General features: G+C 39.9%; 1 protein-coding gene across 4 annotated transcripts; it reads left to right on the top strand.

The window, feature by feature from the left end:
- Positions 1-557: 557 nt before the first annotated feature.
- On the top strand, positions 558-10,010 carry MSANTD3 (Myb/SANT DNA binding domain containing 3). Of its 4 annotated transcripts, XM_018070066.2 has the most exons (5): positions 558-680; positions 1,550-1,636; positions 6,352-6,655; positions 6,749-6,797; positions 8,106-10,010. In XM_018070066.2, exons 3-5 carry the CDS (start codon positions 6,383-6,385, stop codon positions 8,513-8,515), a joined length of 732 nt encoding a protein of 243 aa, XP_017925555.1. In that variant the 5' UTR covers positions 558-680; positions 1,550-1,636; positions 6,352-6,382; the 3' UTR covers positions 8,516-10,010. The 4 variants fall into 4 exon arrangements, with proteins under 4 accessions (XP_017925555.1, XP_017925552.1, XP_017925553.1 ...); XM_018070063.2 differs by having other exon boundaries at positions 6,352-6,797; XM_018070064.2 differs by lacking the exon at positions 1,550-1,636 and having other exon boundaries at positions 6,352-6,797.
- Positions 10,011-15,889: the final 5,879 nt, after the last annotated feature.

Genomic DNA, 15,889 nt, shown 5'->3' on the forward strand with positions numbered 1-15,889 from the left:
CGTGCCGTGACCGGGAGCTCCGCCCGGCCGTGCTAAGGCGGGGCTGTCCGCCCGCTTCCCGGCGGCCGCTGAGTGTTCGCACGCCGCTCCCCACAACACACACACGGACACACGGACACGCACACCCCGCACTCGCCTCCTCGCCGCGCCGCCGCACCTGGAGGCTGGGGGTCCTCCGGGATGTGATCTCCCGGCGGAGAGGCGGCGGTGTCCCGCGGGACAGGCCATGTGCCGCCGCCGCCCGCGCCGCGGCGAGGCGGGAATCCAGCGCGGGTTTGCGGGGAGCTGGAGAGCGGCGGGGGCGGGAAGCGGTGGCGTTCGACCTGCGGGCGGGGAGGTGAGGGAGGCGGGGAAGAGGGAGGAAGGGAGCCAGGAGAGGCGCTTTGTTAGGGAGGGAGCTTGAGCGGCGCAGGGTGGGGTGTGGTCCCCGCCGCCGGCGCCGGTCCAGCGGCGCGGGGTGACAGGAGAAATAACGCCCGCCGCCCCCGCCGCGAGATGCGCCCGATACCCGCCTGCAGCTCTCCCGCGCCGCCCAGGGTGGAGCGGCCGCCTTTGTGGAGCCGGGACCTGCTCTCCTTTCTCCTTCGAGCAGAAGAGGAGCTAGCGTGGAGATTAGAAAAACCCCAAAAACACACAAGGCTCGAGTTAATGTTTGAGAAGTTCGGGTGCGGGAGAGTCTGGTAGGATTCCTGTATTATGCCTATTTTTGATGGATTTCAGGCAGTCGTTCGGAATAACAACCTGCATCCATTACCTTGCGTGCACAAAGTGCTTTGGATGTCCTCCATAGGTAGCGGGATGACCCGCTTGAAATGTATCTCTGTGTATATATAGTCTAATATCCTGTATTTTTTTAAAATACATTTCCGTGTATTGGTCTATAAAATTCGACAGGAGAAATTTAGGCAAAGTACTGTGAATTTTTAGTAATAGATTGTTTTGCTCATTTGCTGGATGATCCGTGATAACTCCTCGTTTGTATTAAAACGTTGTGTGTGGGGGAAGCACCCAAAGAGGTGGGATTTTTTTAATCTGATTAAAACACAATTTCCATATAGAACTGATTCATATTTGGAATATACACCTAATTAACTAGTGATTTCAAGTCTCAAGGTAGACAGGGTCAGGCCTGGAACATTAATGGAAGCTCAGTGAGGAAAACCTAACATTTGAAGAAGAACACTATTTACTTCTGGTTCTGTTATTCAAATGAAATATAAACCTGTTGTGACTTATGTGGCTCATTCCAGTGCCTTTCTTTCATCCTCAAACACTGGATGAAAAGGACAGAATTATAATAGATTTCCAATGCTGTTAATTGCTGACTATGCTTGAAGCTTTGCCTGCAATTTAAGTTGGATACATAAATTTTCTTTTTTTCAGTTCTTGACTATTTCTGGTAGTAATTCTGTTGGCATTGGTACATGTAATTAATTCTCACACTGTGACCACAGTTTGCTATTTTCTTTGGGTTTGGATAGTGTAACCTTAACATTTTGGTTAAGTCTTCCACCATAACATTCTCTCTGCATTTTCTTATGCCTAAAAGAAATATTTGATGGACCGAAGATGCTGCTCATACATGCCAACCTGAAGGGCTTCTTTGCAACTGATTGGAGTTTGGGTGTCTGTTTAGGTGTGTGCAAGCAAAATAATACATATATATAACATACTTATGAACATGTGTGCACTTCTTAACTTGTGTAATTTTTTTTTCAAGATATTCTTCCAGCAGATCACAGCACACACCTTATAGTCTTTAAAAGAAAGCAGCACAAAGTGCTTTCAAAGTAAAGATGAGGAGCTGAGAGATATTTCTGTTATCTTAAAGCTATAAAGGTTTGTGTGAGAGGACAAGTACTTAGAACACTGATTTCTTTTAAGGCAAGTTGTGAATTGAGTCATGCCAGGGTAAGATAAATAGGATAAAGTGCTTCCTTACTGCAAGTGTCTTGGAGGCTAGGCACCTGTAAGAGTGGGAGAAGCTTTCCATTCTTTGTTTCTTAGAATTTACTCTGCAGCTGTCCTCAGGCACCCACATAAATCAATCCTGTTTACTGGATGAGTTCTACACCGTAAACTACTTTCATTTCAACACAGATTCCTACCTACTAAATTATATCCTGGGCATATGTCCTGGAAGGCTCTCTTAGCCTTGAAATGGAAATTCTGTGGGCTTGCGAGAGTCCTTTCTTGTATTCTGCAGAGGAGTCAGTGAGCTGCCAGAAGGTGATTAATATGCATAAAGAAAAAGAGGTGAATATAAATACATGGTGGTGTTTTGCTGCAACTTCTCAGCATACTAAGTTCTCTGACATCTCAGAGTACTTTCTGTTCACCTAATTGCAAGTGGGCTGTAATATTGAAGCAAGCAGGCTAAGCATGTAAGAGCTTGAGAAGAATCTTCAAGAACTCTTCTGTGTAGTAAGTGCATAAAACTGCTCACACCAATTCTTGGGTTCTTTTATGCATCCTAGATCATAAACCTGGCTTCTTCACAGAAAGGACACAGTTACAGTGTGTATGTGTAGGAAAAAAATATTAGGAATGTGCTTAGGGGAAGAGAAGACTAATATATTCTTCTCGGTGTAGGACCTATGTTTTCAACTTATGACTGGGGATCTCAGGTGCTACCACAGTAAAAATAATAGAAATAAATGATTGCGTGGTATGAAAGTGATATTTAAGTTTGCTGTGACTCCATCCATGAAAAACGAGCTTTTATTCTAGTACATAATTTGTTAATATATATGAAGTCATATTTGGAAATGTTTCAGATATTTACTGACATCAGTTGTGTCTGCCAACCTATATAGCTAGATACTTAGCACCTGGAATCCAGAAGTCCTAGTAACGTTGTTTAACTTTTTGAACTTAGTTTCCAAAATATCCAGTGTCTCTAATTAAAGGAATTTTCTACACACAAACACGTAATGATTTTTTTGTCTGAGATTCTCACACCTTTTCAAAGCTAGAAATAAGATTTACATGCATCAGCAGAAGGTAGAATCAGCCATTCCTGGTCACATGGAGTCTCTGATTTGGGTTTTTCAAGGGTCATAGGCTATTGGATCTTATGAGTTGCTGGTGGGACTGCATTTCATCCCATTCTTTGGTAGAATTGAGGCTAAGAGAGAGCCCTAATATTTAGTCCCAAGAATTTTGTTTCAGCAGCTGTCCAAAGCAGCTTAATGGTTTGGAATAGTACAATAGCTATGTAAGTAAAAGAGATCAGTAGGTAGAATCTATCCCATTATAGTCTATTTTATTTTATATGTTTTCAGAGTTGTTTCATGGAGCAAAGTTGGCAGTTTTCAGTATCTTTGTTAGGATGTCAACTTCCTTTCTTTTTCTCTTTTCTTAATTTATGTTTTATTTAAGGAACTTCTGAAGTAGCTGTTCTCTTCTAGTAGACCTAGACATTACAATATCTATGCGATGTATGTATGTGATAAAAGAAGTTTCTTGGCTTATGCTTAGTTTTTTCTGTGAGATTATAGCTTTTTAAGAATTCCTGTCACCAACACGTCGTGGGGTGACTTAAGTTTTCACAGACTGTAAAAAAAATAACTTGATATAGCATGATGGAGGAAATACTGAATCAGGAAACTGTCTTCCTTAGGTTTATCCACCCAGCTCTCTTCCTTCTTGCACCTTTTTCTTTCATGTAAAATAAACAAGCTGTGAGCTGTGTTCTGCGAGCAGTAGCACTATTAAAGTCTGGTTTCCTACGGAGCTTTCCCTTTGTCCCCTAAATCCTGTCTACTGCAAAAACTCCAGCTCTCCCATGTCCCCATGACACCAGCATTTGGTAAGAGCAGAACTGTGACTAGCCAGCAACTATATAGGTGCTACCTGCCCAGTCAGTACTTGCCCAGCAATTACCCAAGAGAGCAGTGACAGAAAGTACAAACCAAGTGTTTGTTGCCTTTTTCAGTAGGGCTACAACTTAAATACTGACTTAACTTAGGCTGTTACTTGTTTCAATTCACCTTGTTTCAGTTTTGCTATTCCAGGCTTTGTTCTACTGCCTCCTCTATTCTTTGACTCCTCTTTGTTTTGCTGGTGTCATGGTTTAACCTCAAGGAGCAGCGAAGTACCGCGCAGCTGCTTGCTCACTCCTTGCTCCTGAGTGGGGTGAGGTGGAGAATTAGAATAAAAAGCAAAACTTGTGGGTTGAGATAAGAACAGTTTAATGATTGAAACAATGTAAAATATAGTAATACTTGTAATGAAAAGGAGAGAGAGAGAGGAACAAAACTCAGGAGAAACAAGTGAGGCACAATACAGCTGCCCAACACCTGGTGACTGATGCCCAGCCTGTCCCAGAGCAGCAATGGGCGGGTCCCAGCCAACTCCCTCCTCATTTATACACTGAACATGACATTTTATGGTGTGGAGTTATCCCTTTGACCAGTTCAGGTCAGCTGTCCTAGCTGTGCTTCTTCACAGCCTCTTGTGCTCCTGCTCGCTGGCAGAGCATGGGACACTGAAAAGTCCTTGACTTAGAGTGAGCACCACTGAGCATCAACTGAAGCATCAATGTGTTATCAGCATTATTCACATACTAAATTCAAAACACAGCACTGTACCAGTGACTAAGAAGAAAATGAACACTGTCCCAGATGAAACCAGGACAGCTGGGTTTTGTCATATTGTATGGGCTACTTGAGAAAGCTGCTGTTTTTAAGTCACTCATGTTCTCATTTTGACATTAGCTTGTCTGTTGGGTTTCTTTATAAATATAAGTAGTTACCTTTACTGAATGAGGTGAGAATAACTATAAATATTGAGATGTTTGGAGGAAAGGGATTACAAGAATGGCACAAAGAAAGTCCTAGTGCAGTGGAGTTAAGGAAAAATACTTTGAAAAGAGGAAACATGATGGTGATATCTAGTGCATCGTCAAGTAATGTTATGAGAGAAGTATCACAGAATCACAGAGCATTCTGAGTTGAAAGGGACCCACAAGGATCATTGGGTCCAAACATTGAGTGAATGACCTGTACATGGATCAAACCCATGACCTTGATATTATTAGCAGCATTCTCTAACCAACTGAACTCATCTAAGGGTCAAGCAGTGAAACAATGGGCAAAATAGCAGAAAATTTGTTTTAGGAGAGTCCTAGACTGTTAGGAATATGAACCAATTATCTTATATATGTTCTATCTTTGAGTTTTGTGATTAAAATCAGAAGAAATGTGAACTAAGGCAGCATTGCTGTCCTTTTCCTACTTAATTATCCAGAAGTTTCTGCCCAAACTATAAAAGTAATTTGGGCTACACAGTTATAGTGAAAACAAATAGAGGGAAGAGTGTGAAAAGATAAAAGAAAAAAATACATTTTGCAGCATAGTCACGTGTTGATAATTCAAGGCAACACTGTTTTCTTCCTTTTTTTTAATGTCAGAATTCCCTGGTATCAGCTACCCTTTTCCTATTGACCACGTAGGTCCTAGGCTTGAGAAGAGGGGCAGTTGTTGATGTGATGTAAATGTGTAGCAGTATCTGTACTGAGAGAAGCCAAAACTCTTTTTAGCCTGGCTGTTCGCTCCCAAGAGTGATGAGCAGGGCAGGCAAAAAGAAGTGCCACACAGGCAGGCTTCAGCAGTAAAGGGTGAAGGACCTGTACCTTCCAAGCACTTAGTCTCCATAATTCCTTTGTGTCTTCTTGCAACCCTTGCCGCTCCTCATTATTGTAATAAGGTCAGGATCCTGTTGCCTTGTTGGGTGTCAGACAAGGAGGGCAGAGCTCAGGGGAGAACCAAGCTGACAGGTCTTTAAAAAGAAAACTTCTTAGTATCATTTCTCATACAACTTGCAAATACTGCAGGGAGAGGGGGGTAATTAGAAATATACAGTCAGCAAGGGCAGAAGAGGCTCTTTTGTGTACCAAAGAAAAAACAAACCGCATGAAGTGTCTTTAGACTTAAACCCAAAGTTATCAAGGGCTGTATTTCAGAACTTGTTGCACAGTTCAGGACTTTGAAAATTCTTTGGATGTAAAAAAGTGCAATAAACAGGAAAATAAGATATTGAAAACAAGTCACTAAGTAAATTGAATAGCAAGTATTTTGTATCAAGACAAATCGTAACAAAGGCCTCCCGTGGTCTACTTCTGGAACTGCGTACCCACTGAAGTGGCAACACAAAACAGCATGGAACTATACTATATATTACCCGATTGTTCCATTATGTACTCTAGAACTACTCAAACTATTCTATTAAAATGAACCAGAAGCTATGCTGAGAATTTATTTGCTGAAACATGGTTTCCTGATACTGTAACTAGTTCTAATTTGTGTTTGTTTTTTGTTTTTCTTTTTCCTTTCAACATTGTTTTCATAGGAATTTTGGCTTCTTGGAGAAACAGTAGAAAATGCAAAACGAAATAATAAAGCCTGCTAAATACTTCTCGGAAGTGGAGAAGAGTGTGCTGCTTGCGTTAGTTGAAAAATACAAATATGTGCTTGAATGTAAAAAAAGTGATGCAAGAACTATTGCTCTGAAACAACGTACCTGGCAAGCGCTAGCTCATGAATATAATTCACAGCCCAGTGTATCACTGCGAGACTTCAAACAGTTAAAGAAATGCTGGGAAAATATCAAGGCACGGACAAAAAAGATAATGGCACATGAAAGGCGGGAGAAGGTAAAAAGAAGTATTAGTCCGCTTATAAATACTCACATCGTAGGGAAAGAGAAGATTGCCAGCATAATGCCTGAGCAAATGTACTTTTTGCAGAGCCCACCAGAAGAAGATTCTGAATATCAGCCTGATGCTTCTAGTCAAGGTATAAATGTTACTGTAATGATGGAAGTAGCACTGTTTTGTATGTGATTTTGCCAGTGATTCTCTTTCAGCAGTCTAAATCTCTCTACCTAGCTGGGACTGCTGGTTATAGAAAAGTAATTTCACAGCTATGATATTACAAGACTTTGTGTATTACCCTAGGCCTCTGGGAGTTAAACTGAGGGTTTTCACAAGTTTTTTTCATCAGTTTCTGACATATTTGCTGCTTTGTGGCAAGCATCACAGTAGCTATCATGCTGGCTTTCCAGAGAAGAGTCCCAAGGATATTTGTATTCTTTATAAAGTATAATTTTGCTGGTTAAAACAAACAAACAAACAAATCCACCAGCAGAAAATTGATACAAAATTGTCTGCTGCAAGAGTTCCCTGTAGGTCTTTCCTCCTTTGTTTTCAAGGACTACAGAGAGTATGTAGAGCCATATTTCACATTACAGTCCACATTGGAAACGGCCTTTCTGAGAAAGTTCAGCACTACATTCTTCTTTGTTTGGAAAGCATACACATAAGGAATAATGCAAAAACAGAAGGGAGGATGGCTACAACGGTTTCTTGCAAGTTTTATTGTGTCAGGATCTCACATAGGAGACTGTCCTTGCTCAAAAGACATCAGTAGCTACGTTGTTAGATAACATTCTTAGAATGTCTCTTTCATAATTGTACTTACCATAATTAGTCATCAGGATTTGTAAAGGAATGTATTTTGAGACCCTCATTTGCAGTGGTAACTGTTCTGTTCCATGAGTAGTCTCTTTTATTTCAGAAGAATTGGTAGAGCCTTCTCAAAGTTAGAATAATGTAATTTTTTCCTAAAAATGTACACTACTGTGTTTACAACACCTACAGTAGTGATATGAAAGGAATGAGAGGTATTCTTCCTAGTATTCCCTCACTCTCTTGATATTCATGTTGCTACAGCTCTTCACCTGACACTGAGATCTTTCATAAAAGTATTGCAAGTCACATATGGATTTAGCTTAAACAGCTGCATTAAGGTTTAGCTCTGGACTCAGCCACCTAAATTTAGGTATCCACTTATAAATGTCTGTATTCACTTTAGTATTCTGAGCTCCCATTATAGCCATGGAAGTGTAACAACAGAGCCAAGAGTAGTTCGGTTCAGACCATTATACTCTTAGTATTCTGTAACAGAACTGCGTTAGGTATTGGCTCCTGTACTTTGGTACAGAAGTGCAAGGTTTAGATGCATGTATCAATAACTTATCACATTTGTGTTTCTTGAGGGAAGGGAAGGGAATACTATAATACTTTTTCTTCTTTTGTTTTGCAGAATCATTTGTTGTCTCAAACAGAGAACTTTGTGATGAAGACAAAGAGCTGGTACATTTTCCAGTATGTGAAGGTACCTCCCAACCTGAGCCTTCGTGTTCTGATGTCAGAATAGCAGCAGATAAGAACTACAGAAGTAAAGCATCTCAGGAAAGTGCTCTGAAAAAAATGCACGAGGAAGAACATCATCAGCAAATGTCAATTTTGCAACTGCAGTTAATCCAAATGAATGAAGTTCATGTGGCAAAAATACAGCAAATAGAAAGAGAGTGTGAGATGGCCGAAGAAGAACACAGGATAAAAATGGAAGTGCTAAATAAAAAGAAAATGTATTGGGAGAGAAAACTGCAGACCATCACAAAAGAATGGCCTGTATCATCCTATAACAGACCCTTTCCTAATTCCCCTTAGAACATAAAGGGGCAGAGAGTCAGTCTGATTCACACGTTTATGAGTAACGCGCACTGGAAAGAAGGTTTTTTAATGTGAATGTACAGTGACAGGGTAGGTGCCTGGCTGATAGTGAACACACTATGACTCTTAATATTTAGGGAAACAGTGGTATAGTCTACCGAGGGGAAAACCGTATTGTTCATTTGTAGGTAGTTCTGATTTGTTTAACTCAGACATGCACAGTGTTTAAAATGTGAACATATTTTCCCCTCTCAGAACGCCCTTGCATCCTTGTGAAATTTAAGGTACTCCAGGTGTTCTTACATTGTGTGTTCTTAAGATAACAGCTTTAAACATCAGGCTGTAGTGTTTATTTTGATTTCTATCTCTTCCTATCTACCATTTTTCAAATTAATGCAAGGATTGGAGTTGCTCTCTGCTATTGAGGCAGCAGTTGATTGACAGGTATCAGTTGGATCATTATTCTGGGGCTTAGGAAAAAGTAAACTTGTCTCTAGTTAATATAGTCCATAACTTATTCTTCATAGAAGATGTGAAAATTAAGGAAGTAGCAAAAGGACCACTGTAGTAACTGAGCCCTTTCCTTCTGAAGAACAGTAGTATTTCCCAGCTGGCTGGCTGTTTGAGAGAATGGTTGTGGACTGGCCCTCTGGTTTTTTGAGCCTTGACCCTTACGAAGTTAAAAAGAAGGTGACTTCTTCCTCAGAAGCCATTGTGCTTGTTCCTTCTTTCCCAGGCCCGTCTTGTATTGAAGTAGAATACCGAAATAAGAGGGTCAAATGCTGCTGCCAGCACTGTGTGCTGTTCACCTGGAGTCATTCTGAGGGGAAGAGCTTTTTAACAATTCATAAAGCTCTTAAAATGCAGTGAGCTAGCCAGCCCGTTGGCAAAGTCTCCCTCTATCTTCCTATGCAATACTTGATGGTGTAGCAGCTAGCTTGAGTATCTCAATCTCTCCTTAGCAAGAAGAAAAGACTTAAAATTCACCCTCTTTTCCTTCACATAGGGTGGGAAGCAGTTCAAGGGAATCATTCCTGTCCTGAAGCACTGTTCTGTTTTGTTCTGTCCTGTGCATTATGGTGGTGTGTTTCTTGCGTTTGCTGTCAGTGCGGGGTGATGGACATGATTTGTGTGAAGCATTCACATGAAGGTACCCACAGAGTTTGGGTGTCCAGAACAGTAGATAGTAGGAAAGCACAAATAAAGGTAATCCTTACCCAGGCAATCATTTATTCTAGTGGGGCAAGGGTTAAGAGAATGTGAAATGCAGAACCCCGCAAAGCTTCATAAGAGCTTCTGATGTGTGAAAACCTATTTTACAGGAAGGTGTAAACCATCATTTGAAGCAGTGAGAAAAATTAACAAAACCATGAATTTTCATTGAAAAATCCAAGTATCACGTTATTTAATAAAGTATTTTCAGATCATGGTTCATAAGGGCAAGTCCATACTGTGAGCAATGTATTCAAATTAAAGTATGTTACAAAGCATACATTCCCAGTTACACTCCTCTCTCTTTCCCTGGATGTTCTTTCTGGTGGAGTGAGTTCCTTTTGGTTTTGTTTTGGGTTGGGATTTTTTGTGTGTGAGTATGTGCGTATGTGTTTCTTTTTCTTGAACTGCTTTCACTGCTGGTGATTCATCTTTCCAAGCACTGCCATTATCAACCACAGTACTCACTGTGGTTAACACTGTGGTACGCGCGCTACTCCCTTCAACGTGCTAACACCAGCAGTCACAGTGGGAGCTATTTATTACAACTTATTTTATATGACAGACTAAAAAAAATATGCAGAGCTGCTGCAAGATAGAAATAATAGGCCATGTATGAAATCTGAAGGCAGATCTTTTTGACTGCACTTTCGATTTTCTTATAAATTGGCCATATGAAGGAAGTACAGGAATTCCAAAGAAGGATATTGTTATGGACACTTTTTTTTTCTTCCTGCTGAACAGAAGCACTATGGGAAAGTATAGTAACAGTAGAGGCAAAAGAAAGAAGTAAAGAGAAGTGAAGATCTTTTTGTTCTGAGATCGCATTCTGTGGTCTGAAAGATGAGTCAGTTATTTCAGTGGTTATGACAATTGGTCAGGCATTATCCAGAAAAAAGAATGGGGAAGACATTTGTCTTAACTAGTGATGGGATTCCTTCCACGCCGGTTCTAAGTGGAAGTAATTTGAAACGATGAAATGGAAACCAGGTGTTAAAAGGTGACGAACGGAGACAATTACAACACTGCAAATAGAGCAAGAATAGAGAGACAATCCAGGTCTAGAAAAGGCATGAAATAGCCCAGGGAGAATCTCACGAAATGTGAGATAAGGGTAACTTGGACTCCTGGAAGTTATACCATGGCTCATGAAAGATTGTTTTATTTTTTTTTATTTAAATATCCTTTAAAATATGCGTGTTTTCAAACTCTACTAAGTGGGCAATGCCTTGCTTTTTGGTATATTTTCTTATCCTAAAACCAAAAGTTATAGTTCTTAAGCTGAACAATAGACCCTTTTAATTCAGTTTCTATTTAAAAGAAAGAAGATCACTGTGCTCATTTAAAGGTAAACCGGCAGGAGAAATTAACCCAATTCAAAAGAGATTATAAGTCAGAGTTACAATTTAATAACAATAATACAATAAATACAGTTATACAGACAAACAATTGGTTTTAACCCACAAAACCCAGATGTATAACCCAGCACTCTGGGGCACAAACACCATGGTGTTCATTGGCCTCTGGGCTGAGCCCCACGTGGTCCTCCTAAGTCCAAAGTAAAAGAGGAGGAAAACCTGTTGGTGAGAGTGCTGGTTGCAGTCTGGTTGAGGGTGGTAATAGCAGTCCAGTTGAGGTTCTGGTCCTCCTCTGGATCCGATGAGTGGGACCAGAAGTCCCAAGACTCCAAGACTATATACACTCAGGTTTGAGTGGGAATGCCCAGTACCTCCCCCAGGGCAGAGAGTTCCACAATAGGTGATTGTGAGTTGTGAGATATTTTTTGAATCCTTGGTGGCCCATTAGCAGACATGACCCCTCAGGCTGGGTGTGGAAGTGCTAATGACTCCCCAGAGGAGAGTTATCACACCTGAGTCATCGATATGAGGATAGGAACATCCTCCTATCTCACAGGCTTCTTAACACCCAGCTTATAGCCTGAGGGGTCAGGTGTGCTCTGGGCAGCTGCTGCAAATGGTCTACTGTTAACAGTTCCTGGGAAATGACATAGAGGGTGTAGAATACAAAGTTTGGGTTACACCTACACAGTGATGAACTGGTGCCAGCTGCTCTAAGACAATCACAAGAGCCAAGAAAGAGCGAAGATAAAGATATGAAAGAAAGAATGATCAGTACATGCATAGCAGAAAAATGAGAATGTTACACCTAACACAAATTATACAAGATGGTTTTGTGGTGCACATAACAGATGGTTCACAGGTGACACTGGTTCTTGTTTTCCCATTTGTAGTTGACTGTTGGTTGCTGTAAGATTGGGTGCTAGACATAGAAAAATGTAAAAGATCAACAAGGTGAAGTAATGTATCTCCTTGCCAGGCTTTGGCTTCTCCACTTCAAGGCCTTATAAAGTGATTTATGTGGTGGAGTTGAAATTACTTCAGAAATGTGATTTTTACCTTTTTTGTTTTTGTTGTTGTGATTGCAATTACTTCCTCTGGTATTAGGATTTACGTTCTCTTTTGTTTGACTCTTCTTATATTTAATATAGCCATCTCAGACAATATGTCCATATGTTCATCTCCCTTTTTTTCTAGATTACATCATTCAAACTTTCACATAATTGTGTTTTCCTGATAACCACTTGGCCAAACTATGTATGAATTTTCTCAAGGTTTTTCCACAGATAAAATACATCAATATTTTAAGAAGAACAGACCTGTTCTTCTTTGGGTTTGCTATACGAGTTTTTGTCAAGAATGAACTTAAAAGATACACTGGGCAAAATGATCTCTTCTTAACTCCAAATGTGTACCAGGCATGTAGTGGCCATGGTTCTCAGCCTCTATGTTCTTATGAAGAGTAACAATGACCTTCTAGACAAGATGTGGTGAATTCCTTTATGCTTCCCAAATTGACATGAGCCTAGCTCCAGGTGTGTCTCTCTTTGGAGTTCATCTAATTTGTTACCTGGTATAAAGTTTTTCATTTGTTGATTTTTTTCTCCTGCATTTATTCCTTATGTCTCTGTTTCCACTTAGCTTTTTAACCAGCAATATGAGCTGGGGACTTCATTCAGAGCTATGTGTTTTGCTCTTTCCTTTCTCTAGCTCAGACTGCCTATATCACAACATTTGAACATGAAATGTGTGTTCCTCTGTCGTCACCTTCCCCTTCCACAGAAAGCATGGTTAGTTAGTCTTTTATACACAGCTGCCCATACATTCTGGATTCTGCCCACAGGCTAGGAAACAAAGGATTTTGAAGAGAGGTTAGCACTGAGAAAAGTCTGTATAGAGAAGATCACTTTCTCCATGTAATTGTGACTAAAAGTCATTCATCAGGACCAGAGCTAATGCAGGGTACTGAAGCTGTGTAAGTGGTGGTGATTCTTCGTAAATCCTTGGGGTTCTGCATAAGTTAGGCTTGAGGTTTCTGGATAACAAAGTTCCTTATTTCTAGGTAGTTGAAGAGTCTCACTGAAAGACTTTCACAGATACTTCCTCAAATCAAAGCTCTTACCTTGACAAAGAATCGATTCATCCTGCCATCTGTTGTACTGCTTCTTTCAATACCCAGGCTGCTGTATGACTGGAGCAAGGGATCTTGCTGCTTGACAGAAATCCTCTGTCTGATGCTCTTTCCTACACTGCAGAGATGTGTTTAGCCAGGGTTGAAAACACAGCCCTCCCCAGCCACTCCTTGGAGAAGCAATCCTTACAGAACAGATGTACCTGGTGTGGCCGAGCTCGGCATTCAGATCTTCCCATTGCAGTCCAGTGACCAGAGAAAGGAAGGATAGTTCAGGGCTACCCTTTCCTGAGCACAGGAAAGGGCAGCTAAGGATGTTGTGCTGAATTTTTTAATGATCATTCATCTTTGTGTGTTTCCAGTACCAAATTTTAACAGTCTCCCAAGGATTTGTATGATTACATAGGTATTTTTCAATGATCTTTTGCAGATAATTTTTTTTTTATGGCTTTTACAGTATGTCCTTTTCCTTCTTACCCACTTGCGTTATAATGCTTCCAGTTTTGTTTTGAATCTCTGTGGTTACAGTCTGTACAACTACACATTCGTGCCGTGTCATACTTTCAGGTATGTTTCTCATGACATTAAAACAATAAACTGCTACACATTTATATATTGTTACTTCCTAGGCAGGGGAATTACATGTAAATCTTAAAATAACATTTAATTGAATTTTTTTTCGGACAAATCCTTCACAAGTAGTCCCGTGATTTCATATTTTGAGCTAGCTTGGTCAAAGATATTTTTATAGGACTGGTGCATCTTAGTTTCTTTCATAAGAAAAAAACCTGTCTTTTCATGCTATTCTGTTTCCTCTCAAAGCAGCTGACTGTAAATTCACACATCATCGCTCTTCCTGAACTTTGTCTCTAGTTAGATATTCAAAAGTGTTTCTGGGCAAATTAAGTACTAATGCATACTAAAAATAATACATTTAGACTAATAAAATAAACAAAGTACCAAGATGCTATGACAATATGCAGCAACTGTTAATATAATTAAAAAATATTAGAGAGGACAGCTCTGTACATGTGATAAAAAGAAAGAAGATAATTTGTTGCTATCTATAAGAATAGGATAATATATTTTTACGATGAAAGCAAGCTTTGGTATCTGTTTTTGGTATCACAGACTTCTGTGTTGCTGATAAGCTTGATTCTCTTATATCTAAGGAAGGTGCACATGGAATTGTGGACAGATTTCTGGGCCTAATAAGAGCTATTAAATAGAAATGTGCTAGCTGTGGCTCTGAACATTTTACTGGTCTAGTAGTGAAGGGATTAGGCATCCCACAACATCATCAGTCATGTCAGTAAGAAATTAAAAACTTACAAAGAAAAAAAAAAATAAAAGGATTGGTGTGTTTTTCAGAACAAGTCAGAAGTGAAGACAGCTCTATCTGCCCCAAGACGTAACATTGTCACATATGTCGAACAGTTTCCCTGCATGGTCTTCACTTCTGTTTCCTTTGAGACTCTGGACATCTTTATCATAGAATTCACAGCTCCAAGTGCCTGACAATAAGAAAAGTAGCCACTTTCAAATAGGAATCCTGCCAGGGTTATTAGACCTCACTCTTTACTAAACTGAAGTTGAACAATTTTCCGAGACTACATTATCCAGACACGCATGCTATGCACTGTGGAAAGGCACATGAAATCTGTCCAGCATGTAGTCTGCCAAATGACATAGGTTATAGAGCAAGAAAAAGGAAAAGGTTGTCCACCACGTAGTGGTGGGTCATAAAACTGTTATACTCAGGAGGGTGTGTGGATGGATCTCACCAGACGGTTAAACTCTCTAAGAATAAGAAATATTTTTGCCAAGTCTTCTAATCTGTCAAAACAGCCACAGGACAAAAACAAAAGGGGAAAAAATGAATTAAGCAGTCAAAATAGCTAGAAACAATCTGTTGCCTTCTTGCTGAAGAGCTAGCTAGATACAAAGCCTACACTACACACACATATACATATTTAAGGAGATAGCTCTCTAATTTAACAGAAATAAAGCAAAATAGATTTGTAGATTTTCCTTATTTAATTTAGGTGAACTTTTTTAAATGTTGATTGAGATTGTTTGTTTTCCTTTTGTTGTTCAGTCCAGCTTCAGAATAGTAGTGTGCTTCAGTCTCTAATCAGTTGTTAGAGCACCTCATTAATCAAATTGGTTTGGCAAGAGAGTAGAAGTAGGTTTGTATTCAGCACAACTTGAGATTGATTGTATTCTACAAATCTTCAGATATTTCTTCTCAGCTACTTTTGGATAGCCCTGAATCTGAAACTGGAATTATACACCAATTTAGTAGTCATTTATTATTTATTGGCACTAACAAGTTGACATACAAGATGCTCAAGCTCTGCTCATTATTTGGTCATGTACAAATCCCTCTTCTTTTTTTAGAATTATGTTCTGAAATTATGTACTAAGCCACAAATGGACCAGCTGAATCATCCATATAAGTTCCTGCTGCACATTCTGTGTCACACTATAATATGGGGGGGGAAAATCCTGCTTCTGTTTAATTGTGGAGTTTTGAAATTTTGACCTATTAATCTCACCAAAGCTTTGCTAAAAATTATTTTGTTCTATTAGACACCTCTGTGTTCCCACTGACCGGTCCTTCAACCCAATGAACTACGTGGCTTTATAACTTTTGAATTCCAATCCCGT

This window comes from Manacus vitellinus, unplaced genomic scaffold (genome assembly GCF_001715985.3).
Source record: "Manacus vitellinus isolate BGI_N305 unplaced genomic scaffold, ASM171598v3 scaffold_17_pilon, whole genome shotgun sequence".
Classification (NCBI taxonomy): Eukaryota; Metazoa; Chordata; class Aves; order Passeriformes; family Pipridae; genus Manacus; species Manacus vitellinus.

What these genes read in the sequence shown, in the direction of transcription:
- MSANTD3 (XM_018070063.2), top strand. Translation starts at nt 6,383, where the DNA reads ATGCAAAACGAAATAATAAAGCCTGCTAAATACTTCTCGGAAGTGGAG. An exon ending in GCCTGATGCTTCTAGTCAAG is followed by an intron (nt 6,798 to 8,105) that starts GTATAAATGTTA and finishes TTTGTTTTGCAG; the next exon opens with AATCATTTGTTGTCTCAAAC.